This window comes from Eptesicus fuscus, chromosome 13 (genome assembly GCF_027574615.1).
Source record: "Eptesicus fuscus isolate TK198812 chromosome 13, DD_ASM_mEF_20220401, whole genome shotgun sequence".
Classification (NCBI taxonomy): Eukaryota; Metazoa; Chordata; class Mammalia; order Chiroptera; family Vespertilionidae; genus Eptesicus; species Eptesicus fuscus.
In genome coordinates, this window is record NC_072485.1 from 54,882,996 (window position 1) to 54,903,272 (window position 20,277).

The 20,277-nt window shown below is 50.4% G+C and overlaps 1 protein-coding gene across 1 annotated transcript; it reads right to left on the reverse strand.

Moving 5' to 3' along the window:
• Positions 1–936: 936 nt before the first annotated feature.
• IGSF22 (immunoglobulin superfamily member 22) lies at positions 937–19,341 on the reverse strand. The gene is made up of 22 exons (XM_008148985.3): positions 19,233–19,341; positions 17,090–17,224; positions 16,711–16,847; positions 15,491–15,590; positions 15,367–15,406; positions 14,984–15,158; positions 13,992–14,105; positions 13,323–13,485; positions 12,407–12,679; positions 11,231–11,515; positions 10,425–10,549; positions 10,194–10,335; positions 9,776–10,072; positions 8,411–8,713; positions 6,964–7,137; positions 6,654–6,782; positions 5,700–5,996; positions 4,910–4,998; positions 4,521–4,713; positions 3,535–3,834; positions 2,466–2,795; positions 937–1,154 (listed from the first exon to the last, which is right to left on the reverse strand). The coding sequence occupies exons 1-22, from the start codon at positions 19,339–19,341 to the stop codon at positions 1,084–1,086; spliced, it is 3,981 nt and encodes a 1,326-aa protein (XP_008147207.2). The 3' UTR covers positions 937–1,083.
• Positions 19,342–20,277: the final 936 nt, after the last annotated feature.

The following is a 20,277-nucleotide window of genomic DNA, read 5'->3' on the forward strand; positions in this document are numbered from 1 at the left end:
TGCATGGGTGCCCAGCACCTTTGGTGGTCCTTAGTTACCCAGTGTCCTCCTGCTGCCCACCTCCTCCCTGCCTCAACCCAGGCCTGCTGCCTGCTCCAAACGATCCAGATTCCCTTCAACCATCTTCTCTCTTCTTAGACCCAGGGCTCAGTTGAACAGCTTGGAGGAATGGGATTAGACTGAGTCATTCATACTTTTGATGTGAAGCCGTGGTAGAATTATGTTTCTCCCATACTCCAGGGGCATTTGCATCTTAATGGGCAGTGCTCTGACCCAGAATTTGAAAGGGAAGCCTTGGGTGGTTTTGAATAGTAGAGGGGTTGTATAGTTATGGGGATATGACAGAAGGCAGTGCAGGTCCCTTGTGGGTATTGAATGAATCAGTGATTTTTCAAAAAAGGGTTTTTACAGAAATCTCTGGTGGGAGATAGCAAAAGAATAAGTAAAGGAGGGAGGCTCAATGACCCCTATCCTTTTTTTTTTTTAAAAAAGGGAAGGATTCCACTGCAAAAACAAGTTTGAAACCTAGAGCTGGATGACTAATCTTTTCTAGCTCTGAGATGCTCTAGTTCTCAAACATTGGGAACCCTGGGCACTAAAGAGGCAAGGTCCCGAGGCCCTTCAAACCCCAGAACTTTGATGACAGACCTACATGATGTAAAGAAATGGGAGGGAACAGGATGAGGAGAAGGATGAATCAGGCAAGACTTGCCCATCCATGCCAGGAGAGGAGGGGAGGGTTCAGTGTGGCTACGGAGGAGGGGAAGGCAAAGGCCCAGCCAAGCGGGGGCTGGTCACTCTCTATGTGGGTGGGTTTGGACCAAGCTCTCAGCAGTCTGGGTTGTGTGAATCCCCATTCCTCTTCCACTTCCATCTCCTTGGTCCACCAACTGTACACCAACTGTACACCACCCTCAGAGACAGGAAAGGGTGAGCTTGCTCAGTTTATTGTCCCATCCCTTCATTGAATGTTTACATTGACAAGCACCAGAGAGCAAACTGGGTTTCCTCACTGGGGCCATATAGAGGACAGGCCAAGAGGACCCACATCACAACATCCTGATGCCGGGACTGGGATGGAGCTCACATAAGGTACTTCGATTTCTTCTGCAGGCTCTCAGTGACTGATGCTAGAATTGTTTTGTCATCTTTGTCTGAAACAGCAAGGCAAGTGTTTGTTAGTTTAGTGATGCCAGGGGTAAGGGAAACTCCACATAGCTGGTTACTATGCAGGAACTGCCTGGGGCCCTCAATTCTTCCCTGGGGCTGGGCCTCAGTTCTAGTCTCCCAAGGTCAGCTGAGTGTGTGTAGCCAAGAGCTGCCAGTTATTCAGCACTTAATATTTGTCAGGCACTGTGCCAGGCACTTCCAAGCACTATCTCACGTAAGCCTCACAACAGCCCTAAGAAGTAGATGAGAAAATGGGCACAGAAGGGTTTGCCAAGGTCACACGTCTGGTCAGTGGTGGAGCCAGGGCCCTGGCCCATGTGTTTAACAACCAGAATTGAGTTGTCAGGGATCTCTCTCCAGCTCTGGTATGAAATCTAGATCTCTCCCACAGTGCCTTCCCTGGTCTAGCTCTGTCACATAGTTCAGCAGCCACTCCGAAGGCATCACCTCAGTGTGGCAGGCATTTAGCTGACTTGAGAGACAGAGCAACAGGACAAGGTCCTTTCCCCAAGGAAGGGCATCTATAACAGGATGAAACGGGTCTATAACTAGGGAGACCATGGACATCAATGGAATGTCATGGAGAGTTCAGGGAGTGGCAGTGGATGAGGCTTGGAGAGGTAGTTGTGGGCAGGGTGGGGCCTTGTTTGGGATTTTATTGAGAGGATCATGGGAAGGCTAGGAAGTTAAGTAGGAGGGAACAAGGAAGGTCAGCTTTGCATTTAGTTCATGCTACTAGCTGTGTAGCTGTGAAGACAGTAGACTGTGTTGGAAGGCATAAAATATTTCCCCTACATGTGCATACACAAGCAGAAATGTGGCACATACATGCAGAGTGTGGGCATCCACTAGGTTCCCTTTAGCCCTCTCCTCATTTGTGCATCCCATTTCCCCTTATCCGAGACCAGTAGTTTTCAATCTTGAATCACTTGCAAACATTTGTAACCTAAAGATTCTTTCCATGACTCTGCCAGAGAGATTGTGATTGGGGAGTCAATGTCTTTTTCAAGGCAAGTCTAGGCCTACCAAGGATTGCAAACTACAGTCGCTTGAGAGTTTGCCAACTCTCACATCTGCAGGGGCCAGGCACATAACAAATGACATTGAGGGTGGAGAGTGGTAGCAAATATGGCCCATGTTTAACCACCCCATGACAGATTAAATACAAAACATTGCCAGCCATATGAAGAGAGTCAGCAACCCCCAGGACTGCCATTTTGTGCCTCTGCCCCAGATGGGAAACAACCCGTTTCCCATGCCCACCCCACCCCCGGCTCTTCCCCCAGCACTCTCACCATAGACGGTGAGTTTGCAGCTGCTGCGGTCCTTGCCCAGCTCGTTCTCCACCAGCACGCTGTACTCGCCGCTGTCCTTGAGTGTGCAGGTAGGGATGACAATTGTGCATACCCCGCTGGTGGAGTTGTACCAGAACTTGGAGTTGGCTGTGATGTTAACGTCACCCTTGTAGAGGGTCACAGTGGGCTGGGGGTTCCCAAGGAAGGCACAGGTCATGGTGCAGTCCTGGCCACGCAGCACCGTGTGGGGCTTGAGCGGAGTCAGGAAGCGTGGCGCATGGCGCCAGTCCTTCTTCTCATATGGCTTTAGCTTGGCACTCAGGTCTTCGACTGCGAGGATGGAATGCAGAGGCTGTGAGCATCTCCAGGTCCCTACCAGCTCAGAAGGTGCCCTTGAGACCCATCACATGGAATTTTGATGACCTGGGTTAGATTCCCAGATGCCACCAACTCTGGGGACTGACCTTTTATTGCTTCCTAAAGTTCTTCTACCACCACCCTCCCACCCACCTTACCATTTCAGGGTTTTATACTTTCCAGACCCTGGAGTCCTAGTCTTCTTTCTAGCCACCAGCTTCCCAGAACTGAGGTGTTATCCTGCTTTTAATTCCCCCTCCAAGCTTTCCTCAGTGTCCTCCCAGCCTCCATGGTCTCAGCTCTCTCTTATATAGCCCTGCATTTCACATTTTCTGACACTGTCCCCGCCCTTAGCCCCTTCCCTCCACAGTTGCTGGACTTCATGCCCACTCCCTGCTCCTTGGAGACCCTTCCTAGTCCTCACTGCCTTCAGCCCCTGGGCTCAGGATCACTCTCAGCACTACACCCCGCCCCTCCCTCTAGCCCAATACTGTCCCCCAAGGGTACCTCCCAACCTCCATCTTAGTCTCACTCCTCAGTGTACCCCAAAGGTGGCTTCTCCCCTAGGCTTCCTGACCTTTATTGCTCTGTCCAGCTTCCCAATGTTCCCACTCCCACCTCAATGGTTCTCTGATTTTACCTTAAATCCTTGGTACCCTCGTGCATCAAGGGATCTCAGGCATAACCTGAACCCCTAAACACCCTGACTCACTCTTGTCCTTGTTGACGAGCCAAGTGTCCTTGGAGTCCAGGGGATCACTGTCACCGATTTCGTTCCGAGCCAACACTCGGAAGTAGTACTTCCTGCCAGGGAGCAACCCGGTCACGGTGTACTTGTTGCTGAAGACGCGCTCTGCTGCTGTGAACCAGGTGGCGGTGCTCGCATCCCGTTTCAAGATGACGTAGTGGGCCTCACCGTCCTCCTGCACATCAGGGCTGTGGTTCCAGTTCAGAGTCACCGTGTTGGGAACCTCCTCAAACAGCCGTAGGTTTGTGGGTGGCCGTGGAAAATCTGGAATAGTCAGAGGGTCCATCAGCCCTTAGGGGTTTAAGGCTTTATGTAAGCTTCCAGCACTCTCTAAACTTTTATTTTTTAAATAACTGACTTGTCTTACAAATTGATTCTTTTTTAAAAAAAATACGTTTTTATTGATTTTAGAGGGAGAAAGGGAGAGAGAGATAGAAACATCAATGATTAGAGAGAACCATCGGTTGACTGCCTCCTGCACTCTCCCTACTGGGGACCCAGCCCGCACCCTGGGCACGTGCCCTGACCCGAAATGACCTGGTGACCTCTCAGTGCCTAGGACGACACTGAACCAACTGGGCCACACTGGCCAGGGCCACCCCAGTTTTTAATGGATTATCTTCCTCTGTACCTCCTGCCTGTCACCCATTCTCTGCTCTGTTTTTCTGAACCTTCTCTACATATGTCCTGAAGCTCACCAGATATGGCAGCAGAAGCTGAAACAAGGGCTTGGTCCTAGTTCAGTGCCCTTGGAGCTTCAGGACAGTGAGAAAAAGTGGCAACAGCCCTCCCCCTTAAGGCAGAGGCAGATAAAGCCTTACTTTGAGGCACCAGAGAAGCCTTCACTTCCTGAAGGCATGATTGCACAGTGGTAGGAAAGCAAGCACAGAGGGAGCTACATTTTGGAGACTGTGCAGCGATGCTCCTTGAGGCCTCAGCCACCGTCATACCTGCCACTCGTACATGGATGTCATAGTGTGCCTCTCCAAACTCATTCTGGAGCAGGATGCGGTACACCCCCGAGTCGGAGCGCTTGGTGCTGTTGATGAGGAACTGGGAGTGGTTTTTGCCCTTGGTGATAGTTTCCCTGCCTTTGGTAGGGATGCCATCTTTCTGCCAGATCACGTTGGGAGGTGGTGAGCCCTGGTGGTGACAGGAGATGGCACCAGGGGTCACCCAGGTGGTATTTGGGGGCAGGTTCTCCCCCAATGTTGAGGCGTCTCCTGCCAGGCTCTGGTGTCAGGCGCCTGGCGAGGGGCAGAGGCAGAGACTACGAAAACTACAGCAGCTATCTTGGTTAAGTGGTGGACGTCGGGGGCCAGGGTCAGGAATGACTCACGGAGAAGGCGGCATGGATGCAGAGGGCTGTCCCAGCACGAACCACCATGTGACTCTTCAGCCGGGCACTGAGGTCAAATTTGGGGGCAGCTGAGATGAGACAGAGATTGGGGCATGCATCTCTCTTTCCAGAAGACTCAGTTTAAGCCTCCCCTCCAAAGCCTTTCCCAACCTCTCCTCCTTCATGCCCTCATCATAGGCCATACAAGACATCTAACAGCCCTGCATCGCTGTGAAGCATTTATCTATTTTTTCATCTGTCTTCCTCTAATTGCATGTAAAACCCTTGAGGATAGGTCGAGTGATCTATTTGTTTCATTATCCCTCACACCTCCTTTGGTACATAGTAGATACTATTTGGCACATAATGAGGTGTTTTTTTTTGGTGGGGAAGCCCCTAGGATCACCCCTGGTTCTGTCCAGGCACAGCAAGTATGGATGACTTTTTCTTTTTTTCTTTTTTTTTTTTAAATATATTTTATTGATTTTTTACAGAGAGGAAGAGAGAGGGATAGAGAGTTAGAAACATTGATGAGAGAGAAACATCTATCAGCTGTCTCTTGCACACCCCCTACTGGGGATGTGCCCACAACCAAGGTACATGCCCTTGACCGGAATCGAACCTGGGACCCTTGAGTCCGCAGGCCGACGCTCTATCCACTGAGCCAAACCGGTTTCGGCGGGATGACTTTTTCTTGATCACAGTATGACCCAATTTTCCCCTGTGGAATGAGGTCTCAGAGTGGAAGATTTGGAAACTAGGATAAACCCCTGGCCCTCTGTGCTCTCACCTGGTGGTGGCATGGCACGGACCCCCTCGTCCAGCTCCACGGGCTCCCCAACCCCAGCCTCATTCACAGCCCGGATTCGGAAGAAGTATTTCTGCCTCTCAGTGAGGCCTCCCACCGTGTAGCAGGTGCCCGAGATGGGGATCTTTGTGCACTTGGACCACTCTTTGGAGTCTTCAGCTCGCATCTCCAGGATGTAGCCAGAGGGTGGGTCTCCCTCTGCAGGCTCCCGCCAGGCCAGGGAGATACTGGAGTTGGAGGAATCAGAAACGTGCAGGCCCTGCACCAGGCCTGGGGGTTCTGGGGCACAACACGCATCCAGTCAGCCCCCAAACTCATTTTCACTCAATCCCGTGCCAGTTCCCACATTCAATAGCCCTGAAAACTAACTTCACAACTTCTATCTCCACTCTCACAATTAATACCCTCAATACCTGACCTTGCATATTCAATAATCTCCAAGTTCAATTCTCTCACTTGACTCAACACTTTCACCCTTGAAATCAGTATCCTCCAATTTCAACATATTATACACATTCAACCCCTCTATATGCAACCCCCCAACCTTTAACCCACCTATCTCCACCACATCCATTCACATGCAGTATCGCCACCTCAACTCCTAAATTCAACACTCCCACCATCTACCTAGCACTACTACCCCATCCTCAACCATGCTTCTACTACCTCACTTAATACCAGAAATACTCAAGAGTTTAATAAAAAATTTTTTTTCCAACCTGCCTCCTCATTGTCTCTGGCTCTCAATCTTTATTTGTTGGCTTTCTTATGTGTCTGAATTCTGTCTCTCTGGTAGGCTGGAAGCTCCCAGAAAGTGAAAACTCTTTGATACTGCCCCCTCCCCACCCCATTACACTTTCCCATAGAAGCAGTCCTCTTTCTATGGTGAATAGGTTAATTCCACTATGTGTTGGGGCCTGGCAGCCCCTAACTCACTGACAGGGTCTCTGGCCACCACTGAGTTGGATGGTATACTGGGCTGTCCGGGGCCTGCCTTATTCACAGCTATAACTCGGAATTCATATTCTGTATCCTCCAGGAGACCATCCACTGTGCATTTGGTGCCTGAAATGGGAATTTGAGTGGTCATGAGGCCAGGAGGTCCACACAGTAAGAGGGCAAGGAAGAGGGGGTCGTGGATGCTATTAAAATCCCCAAAGGAGTTGGGGAAGGGAGCATGTTCAGATCAGTAGGGGTCATGGTCTATCCAGCAAAGCCTCTCTTTACTCTGTCTCCAGGGACTCACCCTGGATGGGGTCCTTGTTGAATGGCACCCACAGGTTACTGCCTTTCTTCCTCCGTTCTACAATGTAGCCGAGCACTGGGGCTCCCCCATCCTGGGTGGGGGCATTCCACGTGATGGTCACGGTCTCTTTGGTCACATCAGTCACTTGAGGCTGGGAGGCAAGACCAGGGGGCTCTATAGGGGATGGAGAGAGGGCAGAAGTTAGGAGAGGGAGCTCATAGACAGTTGCCTACCCCATGCTGACCTCTGGCTGCCTCCTTAAAAACATACACTCAACTTAAACCCATGATTTTATATATATATACATTTCTTTATTGATTTCAGAGAGGAAGGGAGAAGGAGAGAGAGATAGAAACATCAATGATGAGAGAGAATCATTGATCGGCTGCCTCCTGTATGCCCCCCACTGGGGATTGAGCCCACAACCCAGGCATGTGCCCCCGGTCGGAATCAAACCCGGGACCCTTCAGTCCGCAGGCTGATGCTCTATCCACTGAGCCAAGCAGGCTAGGGCAAACCCATGATTCTTAACTCTGGTTGCACATTAATATGAAGTGGGAAGAAAAAAAGAACAAAAAACCACCATCAATAACTAGTGTCTAGGTCCTACCTCCAGATAGTTTAATTTGATTGGCCTGGGGTGGAGGCCAGGCACCAGCATTTTTAAAAAGACTTCTGGTGATTCTAATGTGTAGCCAAGATTGAGAATCACCCACTTAAACCTTCCAACATGTGTCACCCCCAATGCCCCAGTTCTTAAAAATTTACTTCGTGTGTGTGTGTGTGTGTGTGTGAGAGAGAGAGAGAGAGAGAGAGAGAGAGAGAGAGAGAGAGAGAGAGAGGAGGGGAGAGAGAGAGACTGTTACACTTATTTATGCAATTTTTGCATTTATTGGTTGACTTCTGTATGTGCCCTGACCGGGGATTGAACCCACACCTTGGCATATTGGAATGACACTCTAACCAACTGAACTACCCAGCCAGGTTGCTCCAGTTCTTAAGGTACTATCTTGACACATTGGGACATGGGATCAGTTGGAAGGAGTGTAGCAAGTAATTAAGTAATCTAAATTAAAAGATTGATGTTATCAAGGGTTTTCTTTGGAAAAAAATCTTAGCATGGATTAAGGTTATCCCTAAAGTAACATCTCTCACTTGGGCTTCGGATGATTTCTGGAGTGACGAAACCAAGTGGAGTCAGGTCCCTGGAATTGTGCACAGTTTTGGAAATATACGCAGGAGTATGTTGTTGCATGTGCTCTGACTGGGAAAAGTTGAGAATTCCTGCCCCACGGGATATTTGGCTCTTACTCTGGAATCCATCTGTCTCATGGGTGACTAGAGAAATGACCCTGTGAAATTCTCCACAGACCAGCATTCCTCACTGGCTAAAGGCCCCCATCCTGAACCCTGAGTGTGCCACTGAGCTTGGGGCTATCTCACTGACCGATAGGATTTCCTGCAAACACTTCATCTGTCTCCAGAGGGTCGCTCACTCCTTCTGAATTGACGGCCAGGATGCGAAACTGGTAGGCTTTTCCCTCTTCCACTTTGTTGGTGGAGAACTTGGTGACTTTGCTGTCCACTTCGCCTACTTTAATCCAGGACTTCTTGCCGACTGCCCTCCGTTCCACTATGAACTGTGTCACAGGCCGCCCACCATTGTCCTTTGGGGCCTTCCACTTCATGTGCACACAATTACCCGAGAGCTCCAGGAACTCCACTCGGCCCTGCGGAGGCTTGGGACGGTCTGAGAACAGAAGATGCCGTCAGAATGGGGCTTTGGAGCAAAGGGTCAAAGGGATTCATCCCACTTGCCAGTGGCCCAGGCAGACTAAATCATAGCTAGATTCTGAACTTTCTGGATCCCCCACCCTTCCCTGTGTCCACTGCCCCTCCTTCTAAGACCTGTCCAAAGATTTGATCCTTGCCCCCCTGAGTCTCCTGTCTGCCTCGGAGTGGGTAGGCTAAAGACCTGAGGGGCCTTGTCAGACCCCCATTTTGTCCCCTTCCAGACAAGATCTCCCCCTCTTCTGAGCTTCCAGAACGCCAGTGTTCTCTGGTATTAGACATGTTAGAATTACATGTCTATAAGTATCTGTCCCTTTTGGGTTGAGGGACTGCTGGGGATACTTCACCTCTGTGTCCTCAGGACTGAGAACACAAAGGAGGTGCTAAATTTTGCTGTTGGATTGAACCGAAACCCAAACCTTCCCACCCCACAGCTTGATGGAGATGCAGGAGGAGGAGGTGGGAGTGGTGTCTGTGTTGCATGTGGAAAATGAGTTCACAAAGGTCATCTTCTCATCTCTTTACTCGACCTTATGCTCTGACCCATCTCAAATTCCATTCCCACTCTTATTCCAAGTTTTTCTCCCATCTCATTTTATCCTCAACCCCACTCCCAACTCCAATACTCTCCCCAACTAACCTCACTTCCATCCCTAAAATCCCACCTTTTTTACCTCATTGCCACCATACTCCCAACCATGTCCTCATCTCCACGTCAGTAACAATACGTAAGTAACATTTGAAGGTCTATTATATGCTATGCATTATGCTGCATGCTTTATTCACTTGAAGTAGATACTTTAAAAAAAAAAATCACCCTCTTCCTCAGAGAAACTGAGGCTTAGGAAGGTTAACTGATTTGCCCAAGGCCACCTAGTTAGGAAGTGGGGCTTCTGGCTACAAAGCCAGAACTCTATTGCCATTCTCAATCCAAACTCCAACTCTGTCTCCAGTCTGCCTCCTACCCTGAGCACTGGACACAGGTGCCCTCAGCCCCGCCCACCCAGGGTCCTGCCCTTACCCAGCACGTTGAGGTGCAGAGTGGCTGTGGCTGAGCCATGGTCATTCTTGAGCTTGAGCAGGACAAGGCCGCTGTCCTCACGCACGCAGTTGGAAATGGTGAGCAACGCCTGGTCTTCCCTGCGCTCCATGGACACGCGTTCCTCCTCTGTCACCTCCACACCATCCTTGTACCATGTCACTTTGGGAAGTGGCTTTGCCCGGAAGGGCACCTTGATGTTCGCAGTATGGCCCACCTTCACAGTCACTGGGTGCGCAGCAAGTGCTTCCAGTAGGGAGGGGTCGATAGTAGGAGGATCTGCAGGGCCGGATGGTAGGGAAGACTCACCCAGTAGGGATGGGGGAGGAGTCAAGGGGGTCGAGGAAGAGCATGTGGGCGGGGCTGCCGTGGTTGAGGTTTGTCTACAGTGGGACCATACCTGCGATGAATACCGAGGCTTCACTCTCAGCGCCCTTGGCCCGGAATGTGTACTTGCCCTCATGCTCTGGGCCCATATTGGGGAAGATGAGCTTGTGCACCGCACCCTGCTTCACGATCTGCACGCCTGGCAAATCCGTGATCTGGGGGTGGGTGGGGGTGGGTGTGAGTGCGAGTGTGTGCCCGCTGAACCCCTTCCTCCATGGTCCCCTTCCCTAGCCCCAGCTCCAACCTCTTTGCCATCCTTCAGCCACACGCCCTCCACCTTCTCGTCGTTCAGCACTACGCACAGCTCAGCCGGGCTGCCTGTGGCCGCATGCACATCGGACATCCCACTCTTCACGGAGGCCAGACGCTCTAGGGAGAAAGGGAGTGGAGGCTTTGGGAAGGGGCAGGTGTACCACGTATTTCAAAATCATTTATGACAAGCAGGAGGTTTGGAAATGGTCAATGGGCGATTGGGAAATGGTCAGTGTGGGAATTGGAGCAAGTTGGGTGAGGAGTTGGGGAAAGGTCAGTGGCACTGGGAAATGGCCACCAGGAAGACTAGGAGATGACTAATGGGGTTGGGGTGGGGGTAGCCAATCGTTCGAGAATGGTCAGCGGGACTTATGATGATGCTCAGTCGAAGAAGGAGAATAGATGGTGGGCATGCAGGTGGTTGGTGGAGTTGGGATATTAGTTGTGGTGTTGCTGGTCTGTGGGAGGCCCAGGGTCATTGGAAATTGAGGTGGTAAGGGTCAGTGGGCAATGGTCCAGGCTAGTGAGTGGGGGCTGGCCAGGATCAAGGGGTGTGGGATGATCACGGTTGCTGGGGATAGTCAGAGACTAGAAGTAAAGGATGAATGAAGTGAAGGGATTTTGGATAGAGTTCAAGAGATAGGGGATGATCTAGGAGGTAGAAGATGTTCAGAGCCTGGGAGGTCAGAATGTGGGAGATGGGGGTGGTCAGAGTGGGGAGGTAGAAACTGATCATGGTCTGGGGGAGGGTTGGAGTCATAGGGGGCTGATCCATATCCAGACTGACAGGGTGTGTACCCTCCACGGTGACTGTGGCAGTACTGTAGTATTCAGTGGGGTCCCCATCCTGCATTGCGACCACGGTGTACTCGCCACCGTCACTGAGCTGTGCATCCTCAATGATCAGCTCTGCTCGCTTGCCCTCATGGCTCATGCTGTACTTGGTGCTGCGCTCCAGCAGCTGCCCATCCTTCTTCCAGCGCAGTGTCACATTCTTGGATGTCAGCTCACACTCAAGACATGCACGGCTCCTCTCTTTCACACGTACATTCTTGAGGGTGCTCACAAACTTGATGGGGATGCCTGCGGACAGAGAAACACTTGGACCTGCCCCCAACCACCTACATCCCCTTCTGCAGCTACTTGCTGCCCTGATCATCTTTTTGGCCCCAGAAAGCACAGGGACTTGTGACGTGGAGTGTGTTTACTTGCTAGCTGACTGCAATGCACTCATTCTCTGAGACTCCGTTTCTGCATATATAAAATGGGATAAATGTCCCCTGGTAACCCCAAAGATGACTGCATTGTCTCTCCGTTGTCTGAGTCTTTACATATACTATTCCCTCTTCTGAGAACGTCCCCTCCTTTCCCTCCTTCTCTGAAAGCTGAACTACTTTTTTTTCTTCTTGGTAAAGCTTGGCCATCACCTCATCACATTCTTTCTGACATGGCCAGGTGGTACCTTTTCTTTGGGCTCCTTCAGCTTCTTTGTCTCCCTCCATCACAGTAATGATAATTCCATGTCACATGTGTCAAGTGTAGTTCCCATGTGCGACATGTTTCTTGGTGTACCCATCATCACCAGGTACAATTCTCCAAACTAGTTACAAGAATGTGAATAGTCAAGAGTGATGTGCTGTAATATATGTAATATGTGATATAATAATTTCTTGGCCCATAATTTCCCAGCTGACAATAAGACCCTCATATATCTTGACTCCTTGCTTGAGAACTTGTGTTCTAATTCTATTTCCACATGTGCCTCTCCCACTGTACTAGGAGTTAGTGGAGAGGCAACCCCTCTCTGTTTCTAATACCCATCAAAGGGCCTTGCAAAGAGGAGATGGGTGGATGGGTGGGTGGATAGATGGATGAACGGATGGATGGTTGAATGGATGGATGGATGGATGACTGCCCATATGGAAGTTGCTGTGTCATAAAGCCCACCCCTCAAGCTCTGGCCCAATCACTCACGGTCAATAGTGAGCTGGGCCTTCTGTACCAGGTCCCCCACCTGGGCAGAGAACTCGCCGCTGTCACTGAGTCGGGCATCCTTAATCTTAAGCGTGTGGGTCAGACCATCCTCAGACACTGAGATTTCATACTTGTCATCCCTCTTCAGCTCCTTCCCATTGAACTTCCACACAAAGTCAGGCACTTTCTTGGAGAGGCGGATCTCAAATACAGCTGTCTGGCGCTCTGTCACCTTCACTGGCTTCATCTCTCCCAAGAACTTCAGCGGCTCATCTGCAGCAAAAAGTAGGAGGGCCAGTCATTGGACTGCAGCCCTGGTCTCTCCTGAGCAGTGGGATGGTGAAGGAAGCATAGAGACTGAGGTGTCATTGGCCTCCTGTAGCCCATAGTTGGGGAAAGTATCTTTCATTCCGCTTCTAAATCCTCTCATGGTGTTTTTATGATCTCCTCAGGTATCTTAATAGCAATTTTAAAAAGCACTTGTGCAGTTTTAGATATGTGCCAGGAACTCTTCTAGCCAATGTGCATATAGTAATGCATCCAATTCCCACACAGGTAGTTCTACTATGATTCCCCCTTTTACAGATGGGGAAATGGAGGCAAAGAGAAGTTCAATAACTTGCCCAAATCACACACCTCTTAAGTGACAGAAGCTGGGAATTGAACCCCAAGAGTCTAATTCCAGAGATTGTACTCTTAACCACTATTCTACACTGGCCCATGGCACTTATTATCGCATAGTCCTCTCCCTTACACCACTTGTCTCCCTGCTACATGAACTCCCATTCCCATGCAGCCCTTTCCTGCATAGCCCCACAATCCTCTCTTCCATATCCCCATGGATTCCATCCATGGCTATTCCTCTCCCCGACCCCGACCATGTCCTCTTTGTGCCCCCTGATGCCCACACTCATACCCAGCACTTTGAGCTCTGCAGTCATCCGCTTGTCACCCACAGACAGGCTGTAGATGCCTGCGTCGTTCATATTCACGTTGGTAATAACCAGCATGTACTTGGTGCCCACCTGCTTCACATCATACTTGCCCAGGGAGTACTGGATCCTCAGTGGTTCAGTACCCTGATGCATGAAACAGGTAGAAAAGTTGATGAAGTGGTTTAGGAGACTTTCAGAGGTCCCCATTTCCCAAGGCCAGTCTGAACTGGAAGACTGCCATGTCTACCTCTTTAAGAGCCTAAAACACTCCCAGAGGCCCATAGGATCTCTGTAGCCTCATCCTCTGGCTCACTGGGATCCAGGGTCCCTGCCTTCCCTAAGGCCTGAACTCTTACTATGCATGAATTTATTTGATGCTTTCTCTTAGAGGCACAGAGACCTTCAGGACCATCTAATCCAGTCTTTTCAGATGGGTAGACTGAGGCATAGAGGAAAGTAAATGTCTCAAATTAAACAACCAAGTGGTAGAACAGCTAAGAATAGAGCCCAGCTCCCAGCCAGTTTTAACCACATCAGGCGGCATCCTCTTGATGGGATGGAAGAAAGGACATGGCTGATGGAAAACGAGAAGGGAGGGGTACAGAGAGGAAATGATTTTGCAGGGTGGGCCCTGACTAGGTGCTCCCCACCTTGACCCATGTCATCTTGGTATTGGGGTCCTTCAGCTCCATGATGCACTCAAAGACCACCGTGGTGTCAATCTTGGTCTCTATGTCTTCCAGGGGCTTTAGAATCCGGATGGCCTGAGAGATTGGAATAACAAAATGGCAGTGTCAAGGGTGCCTGAAGCCTGCCTAGTTTGTGTCCTCAATCCTGGAGGAGCTCCTCAAGGGTCTGGGGAGAAATGACTAGACTGATTAGATAGCTTGCTTCCCCTAACTCCTGCCACTGATCAACTGGAGGATTTAGGGGAAGACAGATAAGCTATCTAGGGGATGAGAGAAGCAAGTACCATGTAAACCAGGTGAGAACCATTTGCAGGACTGTTACGATGGACCTGGACCCATTACACAGATCTTCTAATTCCATTGTAGGTGAGTAATAATGACAAGTTGGTCGAGTAAATGAATGAAAACAACACAAAAACAGATGAAAGCGAAAGTATGGTTTTCATTTGGTAGATGAGGACACTGAGGTTCAGAGAGATGCCCATGTCCATTTAAAAAGGCAGTTAGAACTGGGATGTGAACCTCGGTCTGTCTGACTCCAAGTCCATGCAAGTATATTAGGGAGTGAAGAGAGGAGAGGCAGAAGGGAGGTGACTTGAGTTCCTTTCCTGCTTTTGCTGTAGAGGATGCCTTTGAGTATGTGTGTGCAGGCCAGGAGACACAAAGGTGCTAGCCCTAACCGGTTTGGCTCAGTGGATAGAGCATCGGCCTGCAGGCTGAAAGGTCCCAGGTTCGATTCCGGTCAAGGGCATGTACCTTGGTTGCGGGCACATCCCCAGTGGGGGGTGTGCAGGAGGCAGCTGATCGATGTTTCTAACTCTCTATCCCTCTCCCTTCCTCTCTGTAAAAAATCAATAAAATATATATATATATATATTTTTAAAAAAGGTGCTAGCCCTTTCGGTGAGACCCAGGCCCAGCCTGCAGACCCCTGCCCCCCGATAGGCACTGACCTCCACCTCTACTTTTTTCATCCCTTTGAGCTTCTTGAGCAGCCCCCGGAAGTCGGTGAAACCGTACTCCATGCAGACCTTCTCAAAGTCCTTCTTAGGCACGTTGGCCAAAATCTCCAGCATCTCTTTCTCATCTGTCACTTTCTTCTGCTGCTTCTTGGGAGGAGGGGCACCCCTGGGAGGAGGTGGGGACTGAGTTTGGACTCAGCAACTCCCTCTGAAGATAGAGGGAGCTTCTCCTAACCTTGAGATACCCATCCCCACTCCATGGATTCTTGGAGCAAGGGCTATTAAATCAAAGCCCCATTGAAAGGCCTTCAAGAAGCTCTAGCCTGGAGGATGGGGGGGACAGTACCCTGGGGTGAGGAGCCTTCCAGTCTCACCTCTTCTTCAACATCTTTTTGAAATCCATTTTTTCTTGACCTGAGGACAGAGAGAGGGACAGGGTCAGACAGGGGAATTTGGTTCTTAAGGAGAAAGACCAGGAGGAGGAGGCGGCTGGCTCACCCTCTGTCACCTGCAAGGACACGGTATAGATGGCATCTGCATGGTCATTGCTTGCAATGCACTTGTAGTTGTCAGAGTCATCCGAGGTCAGTGGCTCCAGCTGGATCAGAATCAGGTCATTAGTAAGGGACTGGGGAGGGGACCATAGGGAGACTTTCTGTAAGAAAGGAGGGCATATTCGGGGGGCTGGGGAAGGAGCTGAGTGTTGGGGGTGTATGTGCAGAGGATTGAACAGCCTCTATGATTTGGAGGTAGCAGTCAGTGTAAGTGTCTGTGTTTGTAGCCTGATTCTGCATGGACTCTCCCCCTTGGTGGTGAGCTCCTGGAACACGGACTTCCTCTGGGTTGTAATTCTATCTGCAGCTTCTGGCACAGGGCTAAGTACTCCTTTCTTTAACACATAATTACTCCTCTGTACCAGGGGCTGAGCCCCTGAGGAAATAGTGGTGAGTAAGACTGTCTTGGGCCTATAGCGTGGTATTTACAGCCTAGTGGGCTCTCAGAAAGGGTTTGCTGAGTGAATGAGTTTGTGCAAGGGTCAGCGAATAGGGGACTCTGGGTCTTTCTGAGGAGAAGGAACCAACTTTGGTTTCTGGGGGAGCAGCGAGGCTCTTTGCTTTTCACAGTGGAAGTTGGGGGCAGGACCAGTTGGGACAGGAGTAATTATAGGCCTAGGTCTCCTAGGAATCCATCTCTCCAGACTAGAGGTTGCAGAAGCTGGTTAGACCTAAGAATTATCAGCCCCTGGCAAGACTCTTCTGGAAGACTCTCCTGAAAAGCCCAGGAACCCTACCCGCACTCCCATTCTACGACCAGCCCCTCCCTCCATCCCTCCACTCAGCCTCCCTCTACTCACGATGGTCCTGCCCCTTTCTGGCCACACTGGTAGCTTTGGGCTCCTGTTCCTTTAGGCTCACACACCCTTTGGAATACTCCTTCTTTTCCATTTGTGCTGGCCCCCTCCGGGTTCTGCCTTTGTTCTGGCTCTGCTTTGCCCTGCCCCTACAGTTTGGTTCCCTGCTCACTCTGGGAAGGCCCCAGATCCTGACTGGCCTCTCTCATCCTGACCCTCCCCTAGGGTAATGACAGCCTCTTTTCCCATCTCCCAGTTCTGGGGTCTCGCTGTGACTGTCTTGTGGGTGAGAGGACCCACGGCTCCCTGGAGTAGGGTCCCTCCCTCTGGCCTCCTGGGTCACTGGATCTCAGGCTGGGCCCCGCACCTTCAGCACGTGCTCCTTGTTAATGCTGTCGTAGAACATCTTGGCAGACTCCTTGATGGGGATGCCACTTTCCCTCTTCCAGGAGATGTTCGGTTTGGGGTTCCCCCGCACCTGGGCTCGAAACACAGCTTTATCCCCTGCAGTGGGCACAGGACGCATGCTCACCTGGTAGCCTCCAGGCTGCACCTGGCGCCTGCTCCCTGCCTCCTCCCAGGGGTCTCGCTCCAGCCCAGGCAGGAGAAGGAGCCTTGGCCTGGCTCTGACAGTATTTGCATGTTGGAGACGGTGGTGCTGATGGTGGCGGTGGGGTGGCTGGGGTTATGGGAAAGAAAGGGAAGCACCTAGAAGCATGGGGAGACATGGGATGGGGTCAACGTACCCTCAGGCGAGGTGACCGGCTGAGGCTTCTCCACGAACTCAGGGACGCTCTCGCCCTCAGGGATGTTGGAACTCCGAGTCACCAAACTGAAGAACTGGACAGTGCTTGACGACGACGACTTAGTCATGACTTCCTCTGTGGTAGCAGGAGAGAGGTCAGAATGAGCTCCAGGCAGAGCTCAGGCTGGTCTTAGAGAACTGGCCTTTTTTTTGAGGGGATGGTGGGATACATTAGGCCAGTGTCAGCAGACCAGCTTTTACCAAGAAAGCAGGCCCTTAGAGCCTGGAGTCATTGTATTGTGGCACATTTCAACCTCTAGGGGGAGCCAATTTCCCTCCCATCCCTCAATGGCCAATCACCATTTTTTGGGCCACCTCCTGAGTACTAATTTTTTTTTTATTTTTTATTTTTTTTAAAGGAGACTTCTCTTTTGGGAATTTCTTAATCTCTTGTGCTTGTCTCCTGGAAGTCCTGGTCCCCCAGTAGCATGAGGAGGGGTTGGGCTTGCTCCTGCTTGGGAGGCCTGGTAGCTTAGCTGAGCTCTGCTGTGGGCCTTCCCCCTGCCCTCCTGTGGTTCAGCATTCATTGCCAGGGAGTAGTGATTCCTGACTGAGGGACAGGAGACATTCCCAGTCCAGTGGGACTACGTATGGGAATCTCACCATCTGAAAGAGCATATTCAATGTGGTAATATAATTTTACATCTGGGAAACGAAAACGTTGTTTTTTCAATATAAACTACACAAACTCTTGTTGGCTTAGTGAGTTAAAGACAATTGCTCTGAATCACGGTCCCCTTTCCTTGTCAGGATCTGTGCTAAGCACATTTCAGAGATTATTTTATTTAATCCTCATAGTGACCCGGTGAAGGAGGTGCCTGTATTATTCCCACCAACCTGAACGACTGAGGAGAGAAAAATGTGTTAAGGAGCCCTGTCGCCTGCTGTTCACTGGTGTCAGAGGTCTCGAATGAGCAGTGTGCAGGCTGCACCCAGTCCGTACATGTCTTATTTGACCTCCACAACGTTTAAATGAAAAGTAACCCTATATCTAAAAATTGTGAGATTTCACATAAAAGTTCAGATTTCTGGATTCTTGTATTCCCATATGGTAACAACTAGTGGGAGGTAAATATGGCTGCCCTTTTTGACGGGGTATGTCCTCTCGAGTTGACCTCAGTCTCTTTCATGCATTTATGTTCCCTGCCTGGACCCTGAGGGTCAGTGGTTTTAAACTCTGGCCACATATTAGAATCTCTGAGCGTTTTAAAAACAAACACCTGGTTTAACAGTTGGGTGAGGCTCAGGTATTGCTATGTTTTTTACTCCTCTCCCTCTCGTGCCCACACGAAGATGACTCTAACTCCAGCCAGTGCTGATAATCCCTGCTATCATCACTTGAACTTGCAACTTCTGCCCTCAAGTCCCCGTCTCCTCTTTGCTCTGCGTCACTGACCAGGAGGGGGTGGTGTAGCATGTTTATCTGGCTTTGACCTCTGTGCGCAGAGGACTCTGAAGGACGGCCTGTCCAGGACTTTGAGGGAGGGGCAATGGCTGAGAGGATGGGGATTCAATATCCTGGCCCCTGGCCATTTCTTAATCACTTTTCTCTAGAGACATGACTAAAACAATCCGTTTTGGTCTGAGACCATTTCTCAGCTTTTCCTTGGATCTGCCCTCCCCAGGTCTGGTCCCCAAGGGCTGAGAGCCTGGAAGCTTAGGTCACTTGTTTAGCTGTTTGTCCTCTCTCGGCTGGCAGCTCAAAGCCTTCTATCTCTTAAGTGGAACAGGGTCAGCATTACTCATATGTAGATAAGGTGGCTGCCTCCCTAACTCCCTCCATGCTGAAATTCTACCATCAGGGATGCATGTGCTTGCCTATGGCTCTGATCTCCTCAGGTAATTAAGAGTTCATCAGTCACTCACACACAGCCACGAGATTGATTTTTTGTAAGCTGTTTTCCTGCAGAGCTGATCTGTGGGTGAACATAGGACTGGAGGAGGCTTTTATCAAGGCACAGATTAGAAGCACAGGTTGGGAGAGGGTTGTTCTTGGTATCGCAAATACTGAGGCCACCCAGGGGGTGGATGTGGAGGAAGAACAGCTGCCCCTTCCCAATCCCCCCGGCCCCCATTCCACTTGCCTCCCACAATCTTGGTTGTCTTGGAGAAGGTCTGCACGTGGGTGGAGGAGCTGGAGAACTCCATGGACATGTGCTCCTGCATCATCTGCTTGTGGTGAATGGTTGTCATGGTGACAGCAGGCGTGGGCACTCACCTGGGAGGACAGGCAGAGGATGAGGCCATGAAGGACAAGGAAGGGAGTAGGAGGGGGATTCACAGATGTTCTGTGTGTGTGTGTGTGTGTGTGTGTGTGTGTGTGTGTGTGTGTGTAGAGGGGCAGGAGGGCACAGGGGGTGAGAGGCAATATGCCTTTTCTGTCTGGCCTCTATCTTCTCCCCTTTGTATCTCTTTCCCAGCCTGGCTACAAGGACCAATGGGCTTGTCCTCCACTGAGTAATCCCAAACCATTCCAGGTTCTGGGAGGAGAGGATGTAGGGCTTAGGTTTATCCTGCAAACCAAGGAAGGCCCAGAGGCACTGAGGATACCGATGGACCGCTACATGGGACTAGGGAGGCAGGGCTGGAGGTTTCATCAGGAGGAATGAAGTCAGATCTAAGAGGGAACTTCCTGACTAAGCCACACTGGAGCGGCCTTGGAAGGAAGCTGTGGATTTCTCCCTGGGCCTTGGGGCCCCTGGCCCAGGTGGAAGGCCAAGACAGATGACAGCTCATTATTCCAGCTCTTTCATTTGCGACGTAGTAAGGACAGAGTTGATTTCATACAGTTTTTTTTTTTTAAATTGGTACTTCAATCACACAGTCGAAAAACAATATAAACATCTTTATGAAGAGGCACTCTTCCATCTCGAGCCCCCCATCTCACAACCCTCCCCCAACAGGTAAGCACTGGTGGTCTCTAGGCTCCTTCATGAAAATAGGAATGTCTTTGTCCTTGTCCCCCTTTTTTGTTTACATGTAAGGTAGCCTATTATACACACTGTTCAGCCCCTTCCTTTTCCATTTCATACATCTTGGAGGTCTCTCCATATCAGTTCATAGTTTCCTCATTCTTGTTAATAGCCACATGGTATTTCAGCTAACCAGCATGGCAGTTTCTAAACCCCT